This window comes from Chanodichthys erythropterus, chromosome 17, assembly GCF_024489055.1.
Source record: "Chanodichthys erythropterus isolate Z2021 chromosome 17, ASM2448905v1, whole genome shotgun sequence".
NCBI lineage: Eukaryota > Metazoa > Chordata > Actinopteri > Cypriniformes > Xenocyprididae > Chanodichthys > Chanodichthys erythropterus.
In genome coordinates, this window is record NC_090237.1 from 13,891,337 (window position 1) to 13,913,749 (window position 22,413).

The following is a 22,413-nucleotide window of genomic DNA, read 5'->3' on the forward strand; positions in this document are numbered from 1 at the left end:
TCACACACTTCTTATACATTCTTGATACAGTAATCACCACAACAATATATGAACCTTTAGGTAATTTAACTTTAGAAAGCATTTATTTTAAACAACTGATTTAGCAACTTGAATGAGAGGTGCAGTGTCTTACTATAATAAAAAATACAAATTTATATAATATGCAATTACAAAATATTTAACATAATTATTACAAAATTTGAACAAACTGTGTTAAGTTGTACTGTGTGACATAAGAAAGAACGATAAATTATACTATTTTTTTTTACCGATAAAAATAAATAAATTGAACTATATGTCATAAAAATGACCAATTTGTTAATAAGTAAAGATATTTACATGCACTGGCCTAATATTCTCTTTATCCTTTCTAACACTGCCATCTGCTGTTAAGATTAGAAAATGATTCTAGACGCATTAGAAAACGGATCATTTTAATCGAAATATAATCGTTATGTGTTCACTCTGCATACTGAATCCCCATTCAGCCTAAACTATTGAAAGCCCGAGTTGACATGTAATGAAAATATTTCTAATGCTAATTATCAAAACAACAACAACAACAAAAAATGACATAGGAACCTATATCTCGATTTAGAACTCAAAAACGCTTAAATACAGATTAAAACCCTCTCTCATTTAATTCATATATGTGTTTTATAATTAATGTTCATCATCAACCGGAAGTCAACGAGTGCTGTCTCAGCCCCTCCTCTCTCTTCCGCTCAGATGTCCTTGTAGCTATGGAAACTCATCAGCGGCAGCATCCTCCAGATTGTCCACCCCTTCGACTGGACAGCTAAGCGAAATTTGCACGTAAAACAATCGACTCAAAATGGCGATCTGGCGTCAAACGCTTTTCTTGGTGCTCTTTTCCTGTCTGAGTGAGTAACATTTCTTAAATCGCTGTGAATGAGTGAGTAGTTCTTGTTGAATAGGCGGTCGTGTATCCGTGTGATGGCATTCTCGCGCTGACCCCTGCTGCTACTGCTTTACTACCGTTAGCCATTTAACGCCAAGCTCAATTTTAGTGTAAACACTGTTCGCGGACTTCTAGTAAGGTGGCAATTTTATTCGCTATTGGAGTAATTGTTTTTATATCTCCCAGCAGTGGAACACAACGCCTGTGTCTCAAAGCACAACGAGCTGCCTACTCTGACAGCGTTTATGGGTGCGTTCGAATATGAACATAATCTGTTTGAGGATGCTGTCTAAGTAGGCAGCTCACTAGGTGTTGAGACAGCTCTAGTTTGTATTCCTCAGCATGCTTGTGTGATGTCTATTTATAGCCTAATAGAGTCGTTTTAATTTGATTATCCTTGTGAAAAAGGAGTACACTTTAGCATACTGAGTACTTATTGTGAAAATTAACTGAATGATATGTTTTCAGATACTATAGTAGTTGAAATGTATATTAAATGCAATTAGATGAACTTAAGAGTGCTTTTTGACATACTTTATCTTCTTTATATGTAATTTTACTTATTGAAATATGAGTATTGCCGAATGACAAGTATTTATGGTAAACTACAATTTAATTTCTGTTTAAATGTGTAGGTGTAAATGTAACTGTATTTGTAATTCATTACACATTTGTAATTGTGAAGTTGCAATTAAGTAGATTTAAAATATATTTAATAATGAATAAACACTACAAGTACTGCTTTAGTCAACGCATCAAAATAAGTGTACCTCTTTAAACACGACAAAAGAGTATTAAATCAATGATTTAAAAGTAAAACTTTTATTTTGACATTACAAAGTGCAATCTTTAAAAGATTAGTCCACTTTAAAATAAAATTTTCCTGATAATTTACTCACCCCCATGTCATCCAAGATGTTCATGTCTTTCTTTCGTCAGTCGAAAAGAAATTAAAGGTTTTTGATGAAAACATTCCAGCATTATTCTCCTTATAGTGGACTTCAATGGACCCCAAACGGTTGAAGAACGATTACAGTTTCAGTGCAGTTTCAAAGGGCTTTAAACGATACCAGACGAGGAATAAGTGTCTTATCTAGCGAAACGGTCATTTTTGAAAAAATAAACACAAAAATATCGCCTTCCACTTTTTGCATTCTTCAAAACGCTTACGCTGTATATGTCCTACGCTTCCCTATTCTACTTACGGAAAAAAACGAAACTGCCGCCGTGTTCGTTCCGTAAGTAGAATTGGAAAGGCTTAGGACATAGTTGTATTTTTTTCGAAAATGATGATCGTTTCGCTAGATAAGACCCTTATTCCTCGTCTGGTATCGTTTAAAGCCCTTTGAAGCTGCACTGAAACTGTAATTTTGACCTTCAACCATTTGGAGGCCATTGAAGTCCACTATATGGAGAATAATCCTGGAATGTTTTCATCAAAAACCTTAATTTCTTTTCGACTGATGAAAGAAAGACATGAACATATTGGATGACATGGGTGTGAGTAAATTATCAGGAACATTTAATTTAAAAGTGGACTAATCCTTTAAGCCAGTGGCCTTTTATTTCATTAATATTATCTGCAAATTGTTTTGTTTTTTTAATATACTTTTGAGATTTGAAGTACACCGCAAGTGCACAATTAAGCACACTTCTTTTTTCACAAGGGTAGCAAATAAACATTTTAGGTTTTGTTGAATTATTCATTGTTGAATTGTTTTGCTTTAGCTGATATGTTGTTGAGGTATTGCAGGTCACATTATATACTGGACTCAACCAGATCTTTTTATTTTCATCTCAGCACAATGTGCCTTTATGTAAGATGTGTGAAGAGGTGTAGCTACATTCATCTGTTCTTTGAATTCTCAAAGCTGCAACTGTTGGCCAAAGTGCCCTGAATACCAAACTACTTTAAAAAAGCGCTCAACTTCAGCCTAATTTCACTTTGTCCAGTGACGGGGTCTTTGTAAGTTCGTAAGTGCTGTCAGAACTGTGGAGAACAGTTTTTGTAAACAGTCATGTGATAAAGAATGTTTCAAGTCAAAGATCACACCACCACCCCCTTCTCTCCAACTCTTTCATTTTAGTTCGCTTCTTTGTAAAGTCTGGAATAGCACTTTTAGTTAGCCCGTACAGTATGTCATTTGAAATGCTATAACAATCAGCTATTGTTGTGTTGGAGTAATTAACCACAAAATATGCATTCAAAACAACGGTCATAATTAAGACAAATTTTAAAAAGGGGGCTTTTGTTATGTTGTTTAGAATGGAAACACAGAAATGTGTGCATGATGATTTTGCATAGACATCAAACATCAACAACACAACATATGCAATATATATTTAATGAAAACAAAACTAAATTTGTTTTGTACACTTACTTTTTCAACATGACATTAGATTTTCCGAGCCTTAAAAGTTGTTGGCTGAAAAAATAATCTTATATTTATGCATAAACTTTCAATTGTTTGATGTAATAAATAGGGACCTTTCTAAAATGTTGCTTCCATACAGTGACCGCATGCTTCTCAGTGGTAGATAATGTAGCTTGTCTGATCGGGAAATGTCAACAGCAGATGTAAAAATAGACTATGATGCATGCGATGGGAAAGTCAGACTTGGAAACGTCACCGGAAACCTTGAAGTCTTCCAGCTGTGGCAATATGACTCTTTGCTCTATAGTCTCGCATAAAGTGCCTCTTTAATGCGGCAGTATTCAGAACCGTCCCATGCTTAGCTATTCCTCGAGCTGACAGTCTAGGTGATGATAAAATGACACAGATGTTTGGCTTTGGTAACTGTTTCATGCTTTGTAGAAGTCCATATGGTAAGATTTTAATCTGATGCTAAAGCCACAGATTATCACATATGGATCACTGTAAATACACTCTGTGGATTTCATGAGATTATGCAAAAGTGGAAAATGCATCTGGAAATAGCAAATGCCCTAAACCCCAAATTGTTTTCTCATGAGTGAAGTCTATCGGGACGGTCAGGCTTTGCCAAATAGTTTGTTTCATATTTGCTTTTTCGTTATGTCACATTGTCTGGCTTTTTTTTTTTTTTTGAGTTGGTGCAGACAGACTGACACTGAAAAAACACACTGGCTCTTCTAAATCTGCCCATAAACAGAAATTTGTTCAGAAATATGGGTGGGTCATTCTCACAAAACCATCAAAGCACCACGATGCTAATGATTTTAAATAATAAAGATTTAATGAAGTAATATAAAAACCTTGCACAAATAGTAATTTCAACATAGGAATTAATTATTTTTGTATTTTACTCCACAAAATGAGAAAAAAAAGGGATGTTCTACTAGATGTTTTCAAATGACAGAAAAATTATTAACTGAATATTCATGTATTATAATAATGAAAAAAAAAATTAGTTTTGTGAAACGATTCAATCGATTCATCTTCCCCAAAATATTCTTCCATTATGCTTTCCATTAACATTAAAAAAAGTTCAAAAGATGATTCAGAGAAAGTATGTTGAAATTCAGAAGGCTTTTTCTTTGATGACATTAGAATGGAAAGAAAAAATCAACTATCTCTGAAATATAATAAATTCAATTATTATAATAAGTTTATCTGGAGGAAAGCGGAGGAAGTGTAAATAAATCTCACAAAAACATGTCTGGGACTGGGTCATATCTGGTATTAATTCTCAATAATGATTCTCATTATATTCTCATTACTGTATTAATAAAAAATCATCCTGTCCAATTGTATTTATTAAGATCAGCATAATTTAAAGCCAGAACAATAAATATTACAATGGAAACAGTTTTATAGGGCTATCAATAATGTGGGAAAAATTCTCACAGTAATGTCTTTATTTATTTTTATTTTTTTACATAAATATTAATATATGTGATGTCAATGTGTAACAGTAGCTGGCTGGATTAAAGCGCACGACAACAGAGTAGCAAAATAAACAGACTTTAATAAAGATTCCTGGAACACTCTGGGAATTTATAACCAAACAACCATGTAATACAAATAAGGCAAGGCTGAAGAGTTATATTCAATATTTTAAAGGGTTAGTTTACCCAAAAATGAAAATGATGTAATTAATGACTCACCCTCATGTCTTTCCAAACCCGTAAGACCTCTGTTCATCTTAAACACCTCCGTGGTTGTTTTTGGCGATTAGGACATCCGCAACATTTTGAAGCATCGAAAATACATTTTGGTCCAAAAATAACGAAAAACTAAATGTAACAAAATGTATTTTCGATGCTTCAAAATGTTGCGGATGTCCTAATCGCCAAAAACAACCACGGCGACATAAAAGTGCATTACCAACGGCGACAGATGAAAGGATTCAATGGAATCAATTCCATGGAATCAATTCAATGGAAAGGATTCCGGAAGAGAAGACAATGCTGAATAAAGTCGTAGTTTTTGTTATTTTTGGACCAAAATGTATTTTCGATGCTTCAGCAAATTCTAACTGACCCACTGATGTCACATGGACTGCTTTGATGATGTTTTTATTACCTTTCTGGACATGGACAGTCTACCGTACATACATTTTCAATGGAGGGACAGAAAGCTCTCGGACTAAATCTAAAATATCTTAAACTGTGTTCCGAAGATGAACGGAGGTCTTACGGGTTTGGAACGACATGAGGGTGAGTCATTAATGACATAATTTTCATTTTTGGGTGAACTAACTTTTTAAGGCATGAAGACATTTTTTCAAGGAAAAAACTTTTAAATATGTCATTTTGGTGATCAAAGATGAGTTTTAAGGGATAAAATTATTGACTACAGGGGGAATGCACAAGGGAACAGAAACTGAAACAGGTGCGTAACAATCAGTAACCAAGAAAACTAACTAGAAACAGGTGCTAAACTAAAACAGAACATACACGTGACACAATGCTGACGATTCATTATTTAGCATACTCTACATTTAATTTACGGGTTGTTTACACAACACAGTTTTCAACTAAAAACGGAAAACTTTTTATGCTTTTTGGCCAATCATTTACATGGCAACAGCATTTTGGGGGCCTAAAAATGCAAGCTTTTGAAAACAGGTTTCAAAGTGCAATTTCTTGAAAACGATACCATTATCGTCTCCATGCAAACCAGAAAAACGCAAATTTGTGGAAACGGTGAAGTCATGCATATTACCCATTCAGACAATAGGGGTGTGTATTTTTTTACAAAGTGACATTGCCAACTACTGGCCTGGCAGCATAATATAGCGTTTACGAATCATTTTGACATTGATAAACACAAAGGAAAAACTTTTCCATTTTTAGTACATCGTTGTCGTGTAAACGTACCCTTCATTTTAATTTAAAATGTTTGTGACTGACAGCTGTACAATTTAAATAAGATATAATTTTACCTGCATTGAATAGGAGGAGAAGAATTATCATAATAATGTCACAATGCAAAAAATCTTAATGTAACAAAAATAAGCTTAATTTACAGTACATTTGTGCATAATAAAATTTCTTATTTTTTGACAGTTATTGACAGACTTTCTGTTTTCTGTTGCAGGTAACAGTACAGCTTTCGCTGTAATACTCCGAACAACTGAAAAATCTGTGTGGGCAAATGAATTTGAGTGTAAGTCTCATATGATGCAGTTTATTTAGATTACATCATTAATGTGTGCATAAATTGATTATTTATATCTTGTTTCTTTAAAGCAATTGAATTGACCTGCTTAATAGAGTCCATTTCTACAAACAATCCCAGAATTGAATGGAAGAAAATTAAAAACGGCGTACCCAGCTATGTGTATTTCCAAAATAAAATTTCAGGTAACATATTACTTCCCTCATTTATTATCATTTATTTGTTGATAGCATTTAACCCTACAGTAAGCAAAGTCAAACTGAACTAAGCTGCTTTATGTTCTCAGGTGACCTGGAGCATAGAGCTTTGCTGAGAGAGCCTGCAAACCTTCTGATCCTGAACACCAGCAGATCAGATACAGCACAGTATCGCTGTGAGGTGGCGGCCATCGACGACCAGAAGCCCTTTGATGAAATACTAATCAGTCTCGCTGTAAGAGGTACTGTTGGAATAGTGTCTATTCCGAGTTTAATCCATGGATATAGTTCTTAGTGATGTTGCATTGAAGTGCCTCTTGAAAACAATGATTGGACTGTCCAGACATAGAGGTTTCAGTGGACCTGAAGGCAGGATGAATCTGTTGAGCTGATCAAAATGATTTCTCTGGATTCACAGAAATGTCTGAGATTATAATCACGGTCTTGCTGTTTGGAACATAAAGCCGAGAGTGAATTTAATGCCATGCAGCATTAGGTTTAATGCAAATGCTGCTTTTGTTCTGCAGCTCTCTTAAACCTTACTTACATTCAGCTTGAAATGAAAACTCACCCTATCTATTTTCTAAATGCATATTATAGATGTTATTGAAAACCTTTTTCAAGGTTTGACTTTATAATGTTATAAATAACTGGATCTGCCTGGTGAAAATGTCAAACTTCTCTCTGGTGACGTATGCAGGATGTCTCCAATCATTTAGTCTGCTTAAGGTCTGTGGTTAACACAGGTAACATCCATGGCATAAAATAATTTAGTAAATTGATTTTTTTAAAGATTTACTTGTCTTGAAAAAAGTGATTCAAGTGGTTAAATGAGACTACAGAGGTTGTCGGCGACATGCATTTAACCACAAACTTATTCCAAAAAAACCATTGACTTGGAGAAGATGGAACCGGAAGTGCTAAAATGCTAACTCGTTTCCGTGGTTTGGCCTACAAAAATACGTCATCTCTGCAGCACTCTATACGGAAGAAAAGATCTGCTGCTACTACCGTTTCAGTGCCACTTTTAGCCATTGTCTCTCCCTTTCTTATTTTGGAAAGGGTTTTAGTAATGAAAAATGAAAAAAAAAAAAAAAGCTGCTGTTTTGTTGTGGATGTGTTGCAGTGAAGCCGGTGATGCCCAGGTGTAGTGTGCCAGAGGCAGTTACGGTGGGTTCAAGCCCTGAACTGCGCTGTATTGAGAACGAAGGCTTTCCGCAGTCACAGTACCAGTGGTTCAAAAACAACGAGGAGCTGCCAGAGGACCCAAAAACCAGCACCAAGTTCTACAATTCTACATACACCATGAACACTGAGACTGGTTCGCTGGTAAGTGTTTTGTGCTATCATGCTAGTAAAAACATCTCATATTTCATATTTTCTTTTTTTCAAAACCAGAGGTTTGGATTACGCTCAGTGCAACCACCATCGCCAAAATAATGTTTGATTTCACATCGGGTTCTGGAGCACTTCCCCTTCAAAACAGATAGTGTCCATGCTATTGTTTGATATTGTTGCTATGTTGGGCTAGTCAGGATACAGACTGAGCACTTTTTTATAGCATCAGAGAGTCACAGAGTTTACGCTTTTTAAAGGGGTCATGACATGATTTTTTTTTATTATTTTAATATGTTCTTTGAGGTTCACTTATAATGTTAATAAAGGGGTGGTACCTTTAAGTCTTGTCAGTAAACCGCCACTGTTATTAATGGTTAACATCATTGCATAGGAAACAATGCCAACGACCACTCACTTGAAAACAGTTTCTATATAAAACCATAATTTAGAGACAAAGCATTATGAAATCATGTACTTGCGGTTTTGTGATGCAACTGCTGTCAGATCAAATACAGTTTACTGCTTTACATCTTCCAACAAAAGTTTCTTTACAAACTCTCCATTACACTGTGCTCAAAAAAATGCTCTGAACAATGGCATTAAAACACACCATTCACTTGTTTCCGACACTGGGATGCTTCTGAAGTCTGGACAGAGCTGTTTAAACTGGACGCGTCAAAGCGAAGATTCTTCTTTCACTCTTCCATTTGTCCTGTTGTCAAATGGAGTACGTCTGAAAATAGAAATAGAACGGGCATCTGTATACTGTATCCAGTCTAGATAGCATCAGTGATTATTATGGGTTCTAATTGCTTTTTTTGATGCAACACTTACATCCAGTGTAGGCAAATATCAGCAGTTAAGCGAATGAACGCCAGTGGGCGGGGCCTATGGTGCGATAATGTATAACAATTCATTGATGTTTTGCTTGTCATATGCAAATAGATATATAACAAGCCTTTTTTGGAGCTTGATTAAATAAATGCTAATGAGAGACAAGCGCGACGCACGGCTCAAGAGCAGTGGAGCTTTTATTATGCCGCAGATGAGCGCTTCCGCTTCTTCCAGTCACGCGTATGTGGGGTAACGTAGTTTATCATATTAGATACATTTGTGTGTTAAAAGTTTTTTTTTATTGCTTTGTGCGTCTGCCTGGCAACTGCTATGAGGCACTTGTTGCAGTTGCAGTTAGCTAGATTGATATTAGGGAGGGTAAAGCATGATATCCATGGTAAATCAAGAAAACAAGACTTACTGTGTTGAGCTATATAACAGTTTTCTGTAATAAACACGATATATATTAAAGCATCTTTGGTGTTTCCATGGTTTCTACAAAATAAAATCGGAAATCAAAGGAAACCTTGGTATGATATCATTGACAGTCTGTGACCTGGTTAAAATTGCTTATTTCTCTGGATTTAAACATTGACAAGAAAAAACATTGACAGCAAAATATATAACATTGTTGTAGTGTTTTTGTAGTGTTAATAAAAAAATCTTTCATATTGTGCCTTTAAGAAAGTCAGCCTGTGAATGACTTAAATTTATTTTAAGTTTTTTAAAGCACCAAACTGCAGTAGGAGAAAGTAATTTAATACTTAAAAAAAAATAATAACTTCAGCTTTAAATAAAATAATAAAAACTAAAATACAATGAATATATATATATATATATATATATATATATATATATATATATATATATATATATATATATATATATATATATATATATATATATATATATATATATATTTAAATAAATACAGGTAGTTTAGATTAACATGCCTTATTGTTAAGTTTTTTTTTTTTTTTTTTACAATTATGTTATAATTTACTAGTTTTTACATTTAACTGTGCTTTTGCTAGTTATATGACACACGTTTGATCCACAGAAATTCCGGTCGGTGAAGAAAGAGGATGCGGGTGAATATTATTGCCAGGCTAGAAATGAGGCAGGATGGTCAAAATGCAATCCACAGCCCATGGAAGTGTGTAAGTGTGGCCCTTTAAATATGCTAGTCAATAGTTCCAATAGTGATTGAGCTTTTAATAGTACAATTATTAATTCACAATAGCACAAATCTTTACTCAGCTCTTTTCCATACACTGACAGTTCTAGTGACTGTATCTATCAAGCTTCAAATAAACATCAAGTATTAAAAAATAGTCAGCAATTAGCAGAAGACATTGAATTTAGCTCACAAGTAAGCTATATAAGCACATACTTTCTTTCTAGATGATCTGGACATTGTGGGAATATTCCTGAAGGTGTTAGGTGGAGTGGCAGCATTTATTTTTGTCATTGTGGGGATCTGTCAAATTCAGAAAAGTGGCTACTGTTCCTGTAAGGATCACAGGGAAAGCAAGTGAGTAAAAACCATAACCACAAAATGAATGCATCAGCATCACCATAAATGCACTAGAAAGATCATGCACCATCTGATTTGATCTGGCATATCATACATTTTTGTTAAGATTACTGCTCTGTTTCATACAGTTACAAAGTACCCCAACATGACAATAGGATGGACTACGCCAGTCCAGATGAGGTGAGTCTTTGTGGATTTGTGACATAATAAAGCATCGCATATATATCATTTTCATGCATTAATGCATGTTTAGAAGCTGTACTTAACACTTTGTAGTGATCTTACAAGGATGGACGGAATATCATCCATGATTTTGTTGTGTTTATCTTCTCAGATTACACTGCAGTGTTTCTCTCACTGCAGATATTTTTGTTTTTAATTAATGCTAGCAAAGCTCAAAGTGGTATTAGTGCAATCCTCAAAATAATCTCTACATGGAAAAATACTCGACTGGATTTATGGTTTTGCTTCTGTAGTGCCACATTTTGATTGCTCACTGTTTTTCTTCAGGGACATTTTCGCCACAAGTCCTCCTTTGTCATATAAAATCAAAGATGAGGAGACGAGCGCTTCAGCTGTGAAGGCCCTGTGAGCTGACTTTTGAACTGTCAAACTGTGCATTTTATGCAGAGGTACGACTCGAGCTTCATGGCTTGCCAAAGTTATTACAAAATCGAAAACTACTGTGTTAAACAGGGAATTTTTACTCCCCTTATTTTGATTTAAACAGACAGGAATCAAACAGTTTTACTTACAACTCCACAGTTTATATATAAAAAGTACATTTTCAACTGATCAGCGCTCAGATTTATAGCTATTACATGCATCTTGTCAAGTAAGCGAATCAAAAAAGACTGAACTTAAAAGATGAGTTTGTTGAGTCTTTCCAAACACTTGTGAATTTCTGAATGTCAGTGACAGTCTTGAAATGAGGCTAATGAAGTTTTTTGTTATTGTAGCAAGGCCTAAATTGCATCCAGGTGCTGCTGTATGTTTGCCCAGAGTAGTCAACACATAATACCAGTGCAAGATTTACATGTCTTCAAGGTAAATATTATATTTCCCACTGGAAATATAGTGTGTGACTAAATGAAGAACCCTGTCAGTGTAAATGTGTACAATGCCATGCCAAGACTGTTTTATCACTTTTGACAAGAGGATTTTATGTGTTAGTGTTTTAGTTGTAGTTATTTAGTTCATGAACTATACATTTGTAGCATTTTAGTTTGAGAATTAATCAAACATCTCTGTGAAGTCAGTAGACTTGGTTGTGCAAGATGATTCATTTACTTAGTTTCATTTTTGAAATATTCCTCTAGATACAGATTATGCACTTGTGGTTTTTTCAGAGTGCCATTTCTGTGTTTAAGTGACCTTCAATACTTTATAATTGTTTTATACGTTTTGGACATATTGTCCAGGTTTTTTGACTCAGTGTTATTGTTTTAATCTATTTATAATATCTGCGTACATTGTAGTTCACTCCAGAGTAGTAGTTAGTTAGACTGTGGGCCGTGTCACAAGAATAAAAATGATGATGTGGAAGCAATCAACATTGTCTTTCCTTTCATTTTTTTAAAACATGTAACTATATATATATATATATATATATATATATATATATATATATATATATATATATATATATATATTAATACTTGCAGTGGAACTGAGTTATTAGCTTGAATTAAACACATTATTTTCAGCTTTCTTCCACTTTTTATAAGTAATTTGAATTGACGCACTATGACACTATATAGTCTTCCTCATGGCATGTCCCACTGTCAAAAACAACAGACTGTTTATAGAAAAACAAATGAAAAAGAGAGCGTGGGTTCTATCATTGTACTTTATATGTGATGCAGATGAACTTAGTAAAATAGTCTAATTTAATGAATAGATAAAATGTAATGGATATGCCTATATGCAAATTTATCTGTCCTGTCAGAGCTGATTGGTGCCAGATACTGTATATTCCGATATGTAAACATATGTAAAGACAGTATCTCCTATCAAATTATTCAAAGTGTTTGATGGCAAAACATTTCAATGTACCTTTATTTTTAAGAACAGTATTGTACTTCTTCTTCTTTTTTTTTTTTTTTACGTATTCATACTATTGGGTGCCAGTCAATGGGCAGACAGAATCTGATTAGGTGGGTGTAGTTACTCGGTCAATAATAAACCCAGGTGATGCTCAGACACAGTGTTTCCAAATAATTCTGTATTTGACTTTATACTATAAAAAATAACATAGAATGAAATATCTGACATTCCAGCTATGATTAGATGTTGAATGTATATCCTTACTATTTAAAATTACACTGCAAAAAATAAAAATTCTTAATCAGTATTTTTAAAATGTTTTTTTTCTTGGCATTGGCTAAATGTCTTTTCTTGTTTTAAACACGAAAGCGCAGGTTTATGCATTAAAAAAGCCAAGAATTATTTGCAAATTGCAAACATAATTCAGGAAAACAAGTCTTACACAGTTTTGCTTGTCAAGTAAATGTATCTTGCTTTAAGGATGTTTACTGTGATTTTTTCTTATTGTAAAACAAGAGAAAAATACTGATTAAGATTTTTTTTTTTTTTCGCAGTGTATGTTATTATAAGAAAATTTGTCATATGTTAAACTGGTGTCCAATTATTTTTGTAATGTGTGGTTTGTGTGATGTGAAATAATAACACATTATTAGAGATGAAATGCCATTTGAATAGCATTACCACTGAGATGTTTAATTCTCTATGCTAATACACTATTGTACTATCAATAATTAATCCGATATATAATGCTTAGATTATAATATTCTCAGGTACAGTTAAAGGAAGTGACCATGTATGTATACAGTTAATGTGGTCATGTTTCATTTTATTATTGTTATTTAATAATAAAGAAATTCTTATATTAATTAATCTCATCATTGTTGTTTCCCGTATTAGACTTTTATTATGAAATAAATCCAAACTTTTATTTTGAAAATACACCTAGAGGAAGATCCAGGAAGTGCGGGAGTTATTTTATGGCCAAATATCCTTCCTGACTGCTGTCCTGCTGTAAATTGAGCTATTATAATTAAACCAGGCGAAAATATGCGTCTGATTTTGAGCTCAATATATTGATATTTGGATTTAATCGCGAAAATTAAACCGTCAAATAGCGTATGCACTTGTTTTTAAAGGCCACTTGGTAAAAGGTATCGGAGCGATAGAGAATCGCACAGCCACCTGTAGCTGAGCGCAGCAGCAGCAGCTGTCAATCAGGTGATCTATGATCGCACAGCAGTGACAGCAAACGCGCCTACCTGACACTCGTCCATCAGACATGAGCTTCTTCGGCTTCGGACAGACCGCTGAGATCGACATCGTGCTGAATGACGCCGAGACCAGGAAGAAAGCTGAGCACAAGACTGAAGATGGGAAAAAGGACAAATATTTTCTTTTCTATGACGGTGAAACTGTAAGTGGGAAAGTTAATGTGACTCTCAAAATTCCTGGAAAGAGGCTGGAGCACTATGGGATCAAAATCGAGTTTGTCGGGCAGATTGGTGAGTTTTTTCGGTCTGTGAATGGACGTTTAGAAACAGTCCTAGTGTTATGTATATGTGTCAACATGTCCTGTGATTCACAGAGCTGTACTATGACAGAGGGAACCACCATGAGTTTGTGTCATTAGTGAAGGATCTTGCACGACCTGGTGAGCTTTCACAGTCTCAGACCTTTGACTTTGAGTTCACCCATGTGGAAAAGCCCTATGAATCTTACACTGGCCAGAATGTCAAACTAAGGTAAATATATCAGTTGCTTCCTTACTAAAGTTACTAATCTATCAGAAACCCTTTGGTGAAAGTGGTAATTGGAGTGATATTGTGATCATGACAGTAAACACAGAACATTATGGAATATATTACCATAAACAATATAAATGGTATATGTACATGTGTATGTGTGAGTAAAGCATAGTGTCCTGTTCGGAGGAACGGAATATACTTGAATTTCTTGGTTCTGTTTAGATACTTTCTGCGAGCGACAATCAGCAGAAGACTCAATGATATCAGTAAAGAGATGGATATTGTAGTGCAGACGCTGTGCACATATCCAGAGCTCAACTCCTCCATCAAGATGGAAGTTGGAATTGAAGATTGTCTCCATATTGAGTTTGAATACAACAAATCCAAGTAAGAATCCATGCTTTTAACCCATAAAATTATATATATATATATAAAAATTATGATTTTTTTAAAAACATTGAAAATGAAGCTTGCACAATGTCCTTCGATGTATATAATTATGATTATAATTTACAATAGAATTATATTTTTATTATTGTATTTTGTAAAATAAAAATATATGTGCTTCATATATATTGTATTTTGTTATATTTTTAAAATTATTTTAGGGTTAATTGTAACCCTGTGGTGCTGCTTGCATGGTGGTCAAAAATAAAATATTTTTTTATTATTATTTCAATGAAATTAATATATGTGGTTCAATAATGTTTTTTATTTAATATTTTATGGAATTTGATGGTACTAAATTATATTTATGGAATAGTCATGATCCATTTATTACCTGTTAATCACTTTTTGAGCATAGACCTGAACATCTAAATCTGGTCCCTTTTTAAAGATACTTGGATTATTATTGCTGAAGTGAAAAAAAGTTTAAAAAAAGTTAAAGAAGTTTATTATGATGAAAAATGCACAGAAATACTATTTTTAAATTTTATATGAAATATATATTTTCCAAAACATGTTTTGTTCTAAAACTGATAAAATCAAAGCCATAAATCTTAAGTTGCGCTCCAAATTTAAGGTTTATATCTCAAAAAATGAGCCATCAGTAAGATTTTGTCTGAGCGCAGTACCAAATGTTTCCACTAGATGAAATTCATCTCCCATTCATTTCCAATGCGGTCTATTGAGTACCTCAGAGATGACGTGTTTTTGTAGGCAAAACCCGGAAGCGAGTTAGCATTTAAGACTTCCGGTTCCAATGCCGTAAAGTCTATGGGTTTTGTGAATGGGTTTTTGCTAAATCACCTGAAATAAGGTCTGTGGTAAACAAAGCCTCTAAATATTTTCAGGTTTTGATCTATGACATAAAACACACCAGTTATAAACCGCTTGTGATTTTTTTTTTTTTTTTTAAACCTTCATTGTGCTAAAAGGGACTACTTCCTTTAGACGTCGTCATGACAAACAGGACATTTGGACAGCATTTCTCATGAAAAAGTGGATTAGTATTCATACACAGTGCAGATCATAATAAGCGAGCATGTTTTGAAATAAAGTTGTTTAAATAAAGTTTGAGGAAGCTTGGCGGTGGCGACGTTGATCCGCGACCATGGTGTGCTGTAGTCCGTTTATAGCCTACTGTTAGCTTTTTACATCTGACGACTTTATTTAGGCTTCGAAATGTATAAATGTTGTGTTAACTTGTAAAGATTATCGTGACAGACAAAATGTGTAAGTGTCATAACCCTTTGTTAAACACAGAGCTTATTTTTTGTGATTTTCCAAAAGTCTATGGGAAAAGTGCATAGGTTTTTGATCGAGGGAACCCATGCGCCGCTAACTTCCGGGTTGGCCTACAAAAACACGTCATCCCTGAGGTACTCAACAATACATCTATTTTTTCAAATCATGTCCTTGAAGTGTGTGTGTTTGTGTGTTCACATAGCAAGTGCCAAAACCTTTACCAAGTTTTGTACTATTCCAATGAAGTAAAAACCAAACGTAAAATTTTTCGGTCAAAAATGACTGAACAGCACAATAGGGTTAAAATGAAGCTTAATATGTTCTTGTCACAATGCAAAAAATAAAAAATAAAAAATTGTCCTAAAAGGGGCTGTTTTTTTTGTTCAAAATATATTAGTTTGTCTTTTATTCAATGAATATGCACAGAAATAATTAGAAAAGTTATTTCTTCACTGAATATGAAGGAATGTTCCAGTTCCATGTTCCAAATCTGTCCCGTTTAGGTACCACCTGAGGGATGTTATCGTAGGAAAGATTTATTTCCTTCTTGTGAGGATAAAGATTAAGCACATGGAAATCGATATAATAAAACGGGAAACAACTGGAACAGGACCCAGTGTGTACCACGAAAATGACACCATCGCCAAATATGAGATCATGGATGGGGCACCTGTGAGAGGTAAAGCTGAAGTTTTGATCTGTAATATGATAATATACAATCATCTTTTGTGTCTTCTATTCTAACACTTTTATCAAATGTATTACTTTCATACACACTAAGGCTTTACTTCCTTATTCTTTCCAGGCGAGTCGATCCCCATCCGCTTATTTCTCGCTGGATATGAGTTAACTCCCACCATGAGGGACATCAACAAGAAGTTCTCCGTGCGCTACTACCTGAACCTAGTCCTTATAGATGAAGAAGAGCGACGATACTTCAAACAACAGGTCCGGGGTTCCACATAATGTAACATATTAAACCATTTCTTCCATCTGTCTTGAAGGATGAGTAAAATATGATCACATTCCTGTTCATTCCCAACAGGAGATCACACTCTGGAGGAAAGGAGATATTGTGAGAAGAAGTATGTCCCAACAGGCCACCATTGCCGCCCAAAGGTTCGAGGGATCGAACTCTGAATCTGCATCAGCACAAGCCAAAGAGGAGAATGAATAAACACAAGACGCTGTACGTTCCCTCAACAATTCAAACGAACCTTGTTACGTCAAAATAATGTTTTATAAGTCTTGAAGGGATCAATGTGACGGGTAACATTTGTTGAAATATGAGAATCATGGCTTCATGAGATCAAAAATAAGAATTAAGCTTGTAAAAGGCAGTTTAACTACTTAAATGTGTATAGATTACAAAATATTTTTTTATTTCTATTTCCAATACTGCGTACATTTTCGTTACACAATAGTGACCAATAGTTTTGAAATGCCAGAAATGATCTTTTCATGTGTTTTCAGCCTCAATACATTCCTCTTGTTATGCTCAAATTTTGCTTAAGTCTAGTGCACTGAAGAGTCTGAATCTAGCTTCTATACTTTGTCCTGTTTAATGAGCCCAAAATGAGATTTACTGTGATCTTTTGTTGCAAATCTAGCGCTTCATCTAGAGCTCTGCACAGTATTATTCTGTCATTTAGGGTTTTACAAATGAAGGCCTCCATAGAAATGTGCAACAAGGGAGCGTCTTGTCAACTACTAACTTATGCAAGGCAACACCTTTTGTCTTTTTCATGAATATTTTTATTGTTGAGATTATTTTTGATCCGTCATCTTAAGTGTTTGTTTCCTATTAAAATGAATCAATCATCACAGCAGCACGAGGTTCCAGTATTCTCAACAGTGCATTCAAATGCAGTAATAGATAAAGTCCTTTTTGTGATTGTTTGCTACGCATTTTTAAGGTGAATTTTCCATTATTACACGTGTATGTCATTGTATTATACTAAACATTTGTTTAAAAGCATATTAGCTGTTCAGGTGATGAGGTATGACTATTAACCGTGAATAAAACTTCTGCAAAAGGCTCATTTAATCAGCCCTATTGTAATAAAATTAACTAACCTCTGCATCCAAGGTGACTTCCTTTTTTTTTTTTTATTAAAATAACTTGTCATAACTAACCACTCAAAACTGTAACGGATTCTATTAAGTGTTCTGAAGGACACAAAAGAACAAATATTTTATTAACAAAATACTTGGAATGTTTTATTATTTACTCATTTGGTCACATCGAAATAGGCTACATAAAGAATAACTGACTATAAAACTTTTAAAGTTTTAAAGAAGTGAGAGAATCATAAGACTGGATGAAACAGACTTTCATGATGATCTTCATATTGGATCTTCATTCTCCAAACTCAGGACAAAGTCAAATTCCTCTGAAAATAAGGCAAAATTACATATAAATTATGAGCTAAATTATATGAAAGCTACTTTCCACAAATCCATATAGCTCAACTACAGAAGAGGATTAGGGCCAAGCAATAATAAAAAAATAAAACCATCTCGAGATTAAAGTTGTTAAATTTTGAGAAAAAACTCGTTAAATTTAGAGAAAGAAAAGTCAAGATAAAATGTTCAGAATAAACTCATTAAATAACGAGAAAAAAACTTGTTAAATTTCAAGAAAAAAGTCGAGATAAAATGTTGAGAATAAAGTCATTAAATTACGAGAACAAAGTCGTTAAATTACGAATTTGTTCTCAATTTAACAACTTTTTTCTCGTAATTTAATGACTTTATTCTCATAATTGAATGAGTTTATTCTCAACATTTTATCTAGACTTTCTCGAAATTTAACGGCATTTTTCTCATAATTTAACGAATTTGTTCTCGTAATTTAACGACTTTTGTCTCGTAATTTAATGACTTTATTCTCAACATTTTATCTCGACTTTTTTCTCGAAATTTAACGAGTTTATTCTCAACATTTTATCGACTTTTTTCTTGAAATTTAATGACTTTTTTCTCGTAATTAAACGAGTTTATTCTCAACATTTTATCTCGACTTTTTTCTCGAAATTTAACGAGTTTATTCTCAACATTTTATCGACTTTTTTCTTGAAATTTAATGACTTTTTTCTCGTAATTAAACGAGTTTATTCTCAACATTTTATTTCGACTTTTTTCTCGAAATTTAACAACTTTAATCTCGAAATAGTTTTTTTTTATTATTATTGCTTGGCTCTAATCCTCTTCCGTACTCAACAGCTGGAAATAATTTAAATTTTTTAATAATGTGGATTTAATATAAGTTGTATTTTAGATTATTGTTATTTTTCAACTGTTAGGATTAAATATATTTTTCATTTATAATGACATTTTAAACAATACTACACAAGATGAAAATGAGAATATACTGTATTTCACTTATGCATAACAATAGATGAGCTGCTTAGGTGTGTAATAAATATGAGTAACCTGCAGTGAGGGGCTGAACTGATAGTCTGGCCCTGGTGAAGAGGGCCATATCTTTCAGGGGGCCGCCCTTAGCTTTGTGCTGCAAGTGATATTTCTTCAGTTCAGCCAAAGAGATGAAACGCTTGGCCACCCTTTCAAACTGAACATCCACCTATACAGAGTTAATCTGTGGTCAGTTTTGATGGTAAAAATAGAATATTATGTCTTTTTGTGGTCTGTGTAAAGACACACCATACTCCATTTAGGGTTGTCTGCTTTGCTGGAGGGGTCATAATGAGCATCTTTCTTGTCAAATTGCGTATGGTCCACATAGGCCTCCTTTACGATCTGTGAAAAATAACTCATAAAATGATTCTCACTCTATGGTAAAAATGTTAAGCTTCCATTGGAGAGACTCCTCACCTTCATGAGGCCAGCAATACCTGGCTCTTTGCAGTTACTGTGGTAAAAGAAAGCCTGCTGGCCCACCTTCATATCTCTCATGAAATTACGTGCCTGTGGGGAAAGTCTTCAACTTAAGTGATTGTTCTGCATGTGCTTCCTGACAAACATGTTATTAATCACAGTCTACCTGATAATTCCTCACTCCATCCCAGCATCCTGTTTGATTGGGAAGGGATTTTAGGTCCTCAATTCCAAACTGTAGTTGGAGTTGACAAGATATTATGTTATGTTATAGCATAACTTCACATTTGAGTTGTTTAATTAGATTTACCTTCACCTATTAAAGGGTTAGTTCACCCAAAAATGAAAATTCTGTCATTAATTACTCACCCTCATGTCGTTCCACACCCATAAGACCTTCATTCATCTTCGGAACACAAATTAAGATATTTTTGATAAAATACAATGCCTCGGAGAGGCCTGCATCGCCAGCAAGATAATTAACACTTTCAGTGCCCAGAAAGCTACTAAAGATATATTTAAAACAGTTCATGTGACTACAGTGGTTCAACCTTAATATTATAAAGCGATGGGGATACTTTTTGTGCACCAAAAAAAATAAAATAATGACTTTATTCAACAATATCTATTGATGAGCGATTTCAAAACACTGCTTCATGAAGCTTCGGAGCTTTACAGATCTTTTGTTTCGAATCAGTGGTTCGGAGCATGTATCAAACTGAGCCCCCAGTGGTGGAACATTGAAATTTCAAAACACCTATGACATAACGAAGCCTGTTTTACTGAAATCACATGACTTTGGCAGTTTTTTGGGGGGTTTTTGGCGCACAAAAAGTATTCTTGTCGCTTCACAACATTAAGGTTGAACCACTGTAGTCACATCAACTGTTTTAAATATATCTTTAGTAGCTTTCTGGGCATTGAAAATGTTAATTAACTTGCTGGCGATGCAGGCCTCCCCGAGGCATCGTATTTTATAAAAAATATCTTAATTTGTGTTCCGAAGATGAACGAAGGTGTGGAATGACATGAGGGTGAGTAATTAATGACTTTAAAAAATTTATTTTCATTTTTGGGTGAACTAACCCATATCTTCCAATAAAAAAAGCTTTAAAATATCCTCTTCATGTAATTATGAAATTAAAATAATTGTCATATCAAAATTATGACAAAGTTATAATTATGACATTAGCCAAAAATATGAGGTCATAATTATTGAAATTATGATATACCAAGTCATAACTGAGATTAAAAAGTCGATATTTTGAGATACATAAAAAGTTATAATTATTGGCGGTGTAACAATAAATTATGTCATAATACACTACAATACAAAAATGCAACAATCTGTATGGTGGATAGTATTGTATAAAGTACTGTATTGTCAGATCATATTGTGAGAATCATAACATGATTAATTATTAGCAAAGACTAGAATAACACAAGACGTGTCACTCGTTTTGTTTTGAATGGGAGAAAGTGTAATGTGCAATATGGCGGATTAAGTCCCGCCTTCTAAATAAGAGCCAATCGCCGACTGGTAAAGTCATCGCGTCACTTCAGCGACCGTTAGAATCACCGGTTTCTATAGAAACAGTCGGACGCGCGCTTCCGAAGAGACGCGCATTTAGGTCTGCGCATGCGCATTAGCTTGATCCAGCCTGAAAATTTTTTTTTTTTGTCATGATTCGAGCGTTTAGAAACTAAATTTATGAGCCGGTTGTTGTTAGATTTCATTAGTGATTTAAAATATGAAATTTAATCGTAAGGTTGGCTAACAGTTTTGGAGAATTTGATGTTTCCCTATTCAAAGAGATTGCAGGATGCCCGAGATCGAGGCGTTTCAAAGATGGCCGCCGAGTGAAATGACTTCTTTAAAGGGACTTATTAGTTAAACCCCTAATAATTATGGCATAAAAAGTCTAAATGATACTAAGTCGTAATGAGAGGTAATAATTATGCCATAAAACGTCAAAAACATGAGGTACTAAATCATAATCTTGATAGAAAGTCGAAATTATGAGATACTAAGTAATAATAAGTTAATGGATGTTATGTCATAATTGAATTTTTAATGTCATAATTTTGATTTACAAAAGGAAAAAATCACACTTTTGTAATGCTCTGTAATGTTGTTATTGTTGTAGTTAAGCTCTTGCAAATAATAATAATGATGATTTACCTTCACGTCCACTCCATTTTCAATCCGACTCTCAGGTTCAGACTTCATCAGCCAGTGGCTGTAAGATGCTTTGCATGTGTCATCATTTTTATTTTTCTCCACATCATTCTTTTTTACTGCTGCTGACCTTTTTCTTTTGCCACTTTTGAGTTGTGCAGCATCATCAGACTCCTTATTGTGTTGGGCGTCTGCATCAGCTAAAACAAGAAGCAATTAATTATTTAAAGTGATGACTTATCGCGCATAAAACTATGAAACGATGCAACCCTTACATTAAGCAGATTACTTACTATGTTTATTAGATTTGGCGCTGCTTCTTGTTGTTTTCTTGGGTGGCATGTTTCACACTGGCAATGCGAGGAAATACAAGCAGGCACTCGTGATTAAACAGCGCCTTGGGAGATCGCATGCGGTCTGGAGAATCACAACTGGATTTAGTCTGCTTTTATTTAAACCCAGCTACCGAGTGTGGGGTGTATA

At 34.2% G+C, this 22,413-nt stretch overlaps 3 protein-coding genes and 1 long non-coding RNA gene across 8 annotated transcripts; 2 read left to right on the forward strand and 2 right to left on the reverse strand.

The window, feature by feature from the left end:
• The first annotated feature begins 745 nt into the window (after nucleotides 1-745).
• On the forward strand, nucleotides 746-11,935 carry jam3a (junctional adhesion molecule 3a). 3 transcript variants are annotated; one of them, XM_067364900.1, is made up of 10 exons: nucleotides 746-884; nucleotides 5,446-5,561; nucleotides 6,445-6,513; nucleotides 6,597-6,710; nucleotides 6,812-6,964; nucleotides 7,849-8,051; nucleotides 9,955-10,054; nucleotides 10,299-10,428; nucleotides 10,560-10,611; nucleotides 10,942-11,935. In XM_067364900.1, the coding sequence occupies exons 2-10, from the start codon at nucleotides 5,525-5,527 to the stop codon at nucleotides 10,975-10,977; spliced, it is 894 nt and encodes a 297-aa protein (XP_067221001.1). In that variant the 5' UTR covers nucleotides 746-884; nucleotides 5,446-5,524; the 3' UTR covers nucleotides 10,978-11,935. The 3 variants fall into 3 exon arrangements, 2 of the variants coding, with proteins under 2 accessions (XP_067221001.1, XP_067221000.1); XR_010892137.1 differs by lacking the exon at nucleotides 5,446-5,561 and having other exon boundaries at nucleotides 751-884; nucleotides 10,942-11,063; nucleotides 11,391-11,412; XM_067364899.1 differs by lacking the exon at nucleotides 5,446-5,561 and having other exon boundaries at nucleotides 751-884.
• LOC137004513 (uncharacterized) lies at nucleotides 7,926-13,868 on the reverse strand. Its single transcript, XR_010892138.1, has 3 exons — nucleotides 13,737-13,868; nucleotides 10,288-10,404; nucleotides 7,926-8,793 (listed from the first exon to the last, which is right to left on the reverse strand). It is a non-coding gene; the product is annotated as an uncharacterized lncRNA (long non-coding RNA).
• Nucleotides 13,443-17,992, forward strand: vps26b (VPS26, retromer complex component B). Its single transcript, XM_067364898.1, has 6 exons — nucleotides 13,443-13,979; nucleotides 14,063-14,219; nucleotides 14,445-14,609; nucleotides 16,415-16,590; nucleotides 16,717-16,859; nucleotides 16,957-17,992. Exons 1-6 carry the CDS (start codon nucleotides 13,757-13,759, stop codon nucleotides 17,086-17,088), a joined length of 996 nt encoding a protein of 331 aa, XP_067220999.1. The 5' UTR covers nucleotides 13,443-13,756; the 3' UTR covers nucleotides 17,089-17,992.
• Nucleotides 17,993-18,063: 71 nt separating this feature from the next.
• Nucleotides 18,064-22,412, reverse strand: thyn1 (thymocyte nuclear protein 1). 3 transcript variants are annotated; one of them, XM_067364902.1, is made up of 7 exons: nucleotides 22,224-22,412; nucleotides 21,934-22,130; nucleotides 19,918-19,986; nucleotides 19,749-19,841; nucleotides 19,578-19,673; nucleotides 19,347-19,485; nucleotides 18,064-18,304 (listed from the first exon to the last, which is right to left on the reverse strand). In XM_067364902.1, the coding sequence occupies exons 1-7, from the start codon at nucleotides 22,270-22,272 to the stop codon at nucleotides 18,258-18,260; spliced, it is 690 nt and encodes a 229-aa protein (XP_067221003.1). In that variant the 5' UTR covers nucleotides 22,273-22,412; the 3' UTR covers nucleotides 18,064-18,257. The 3 variants fall into 3 exon arrangements, with proteins under 3 accessions (XP_067221003.1, XP_067221002.1, XP_067221004.1); XM_067364901.1 differs by having other exon boundaries at nucleotides 19,347-19,497; XM_067364903.1 differs by lacking the exon at nucleotides 19,918-19,986 and having other exon boundaries at nucleotides 19,347-19,497.
• Nucleotide 22,413: the final 1 nt, after the last annotated feature.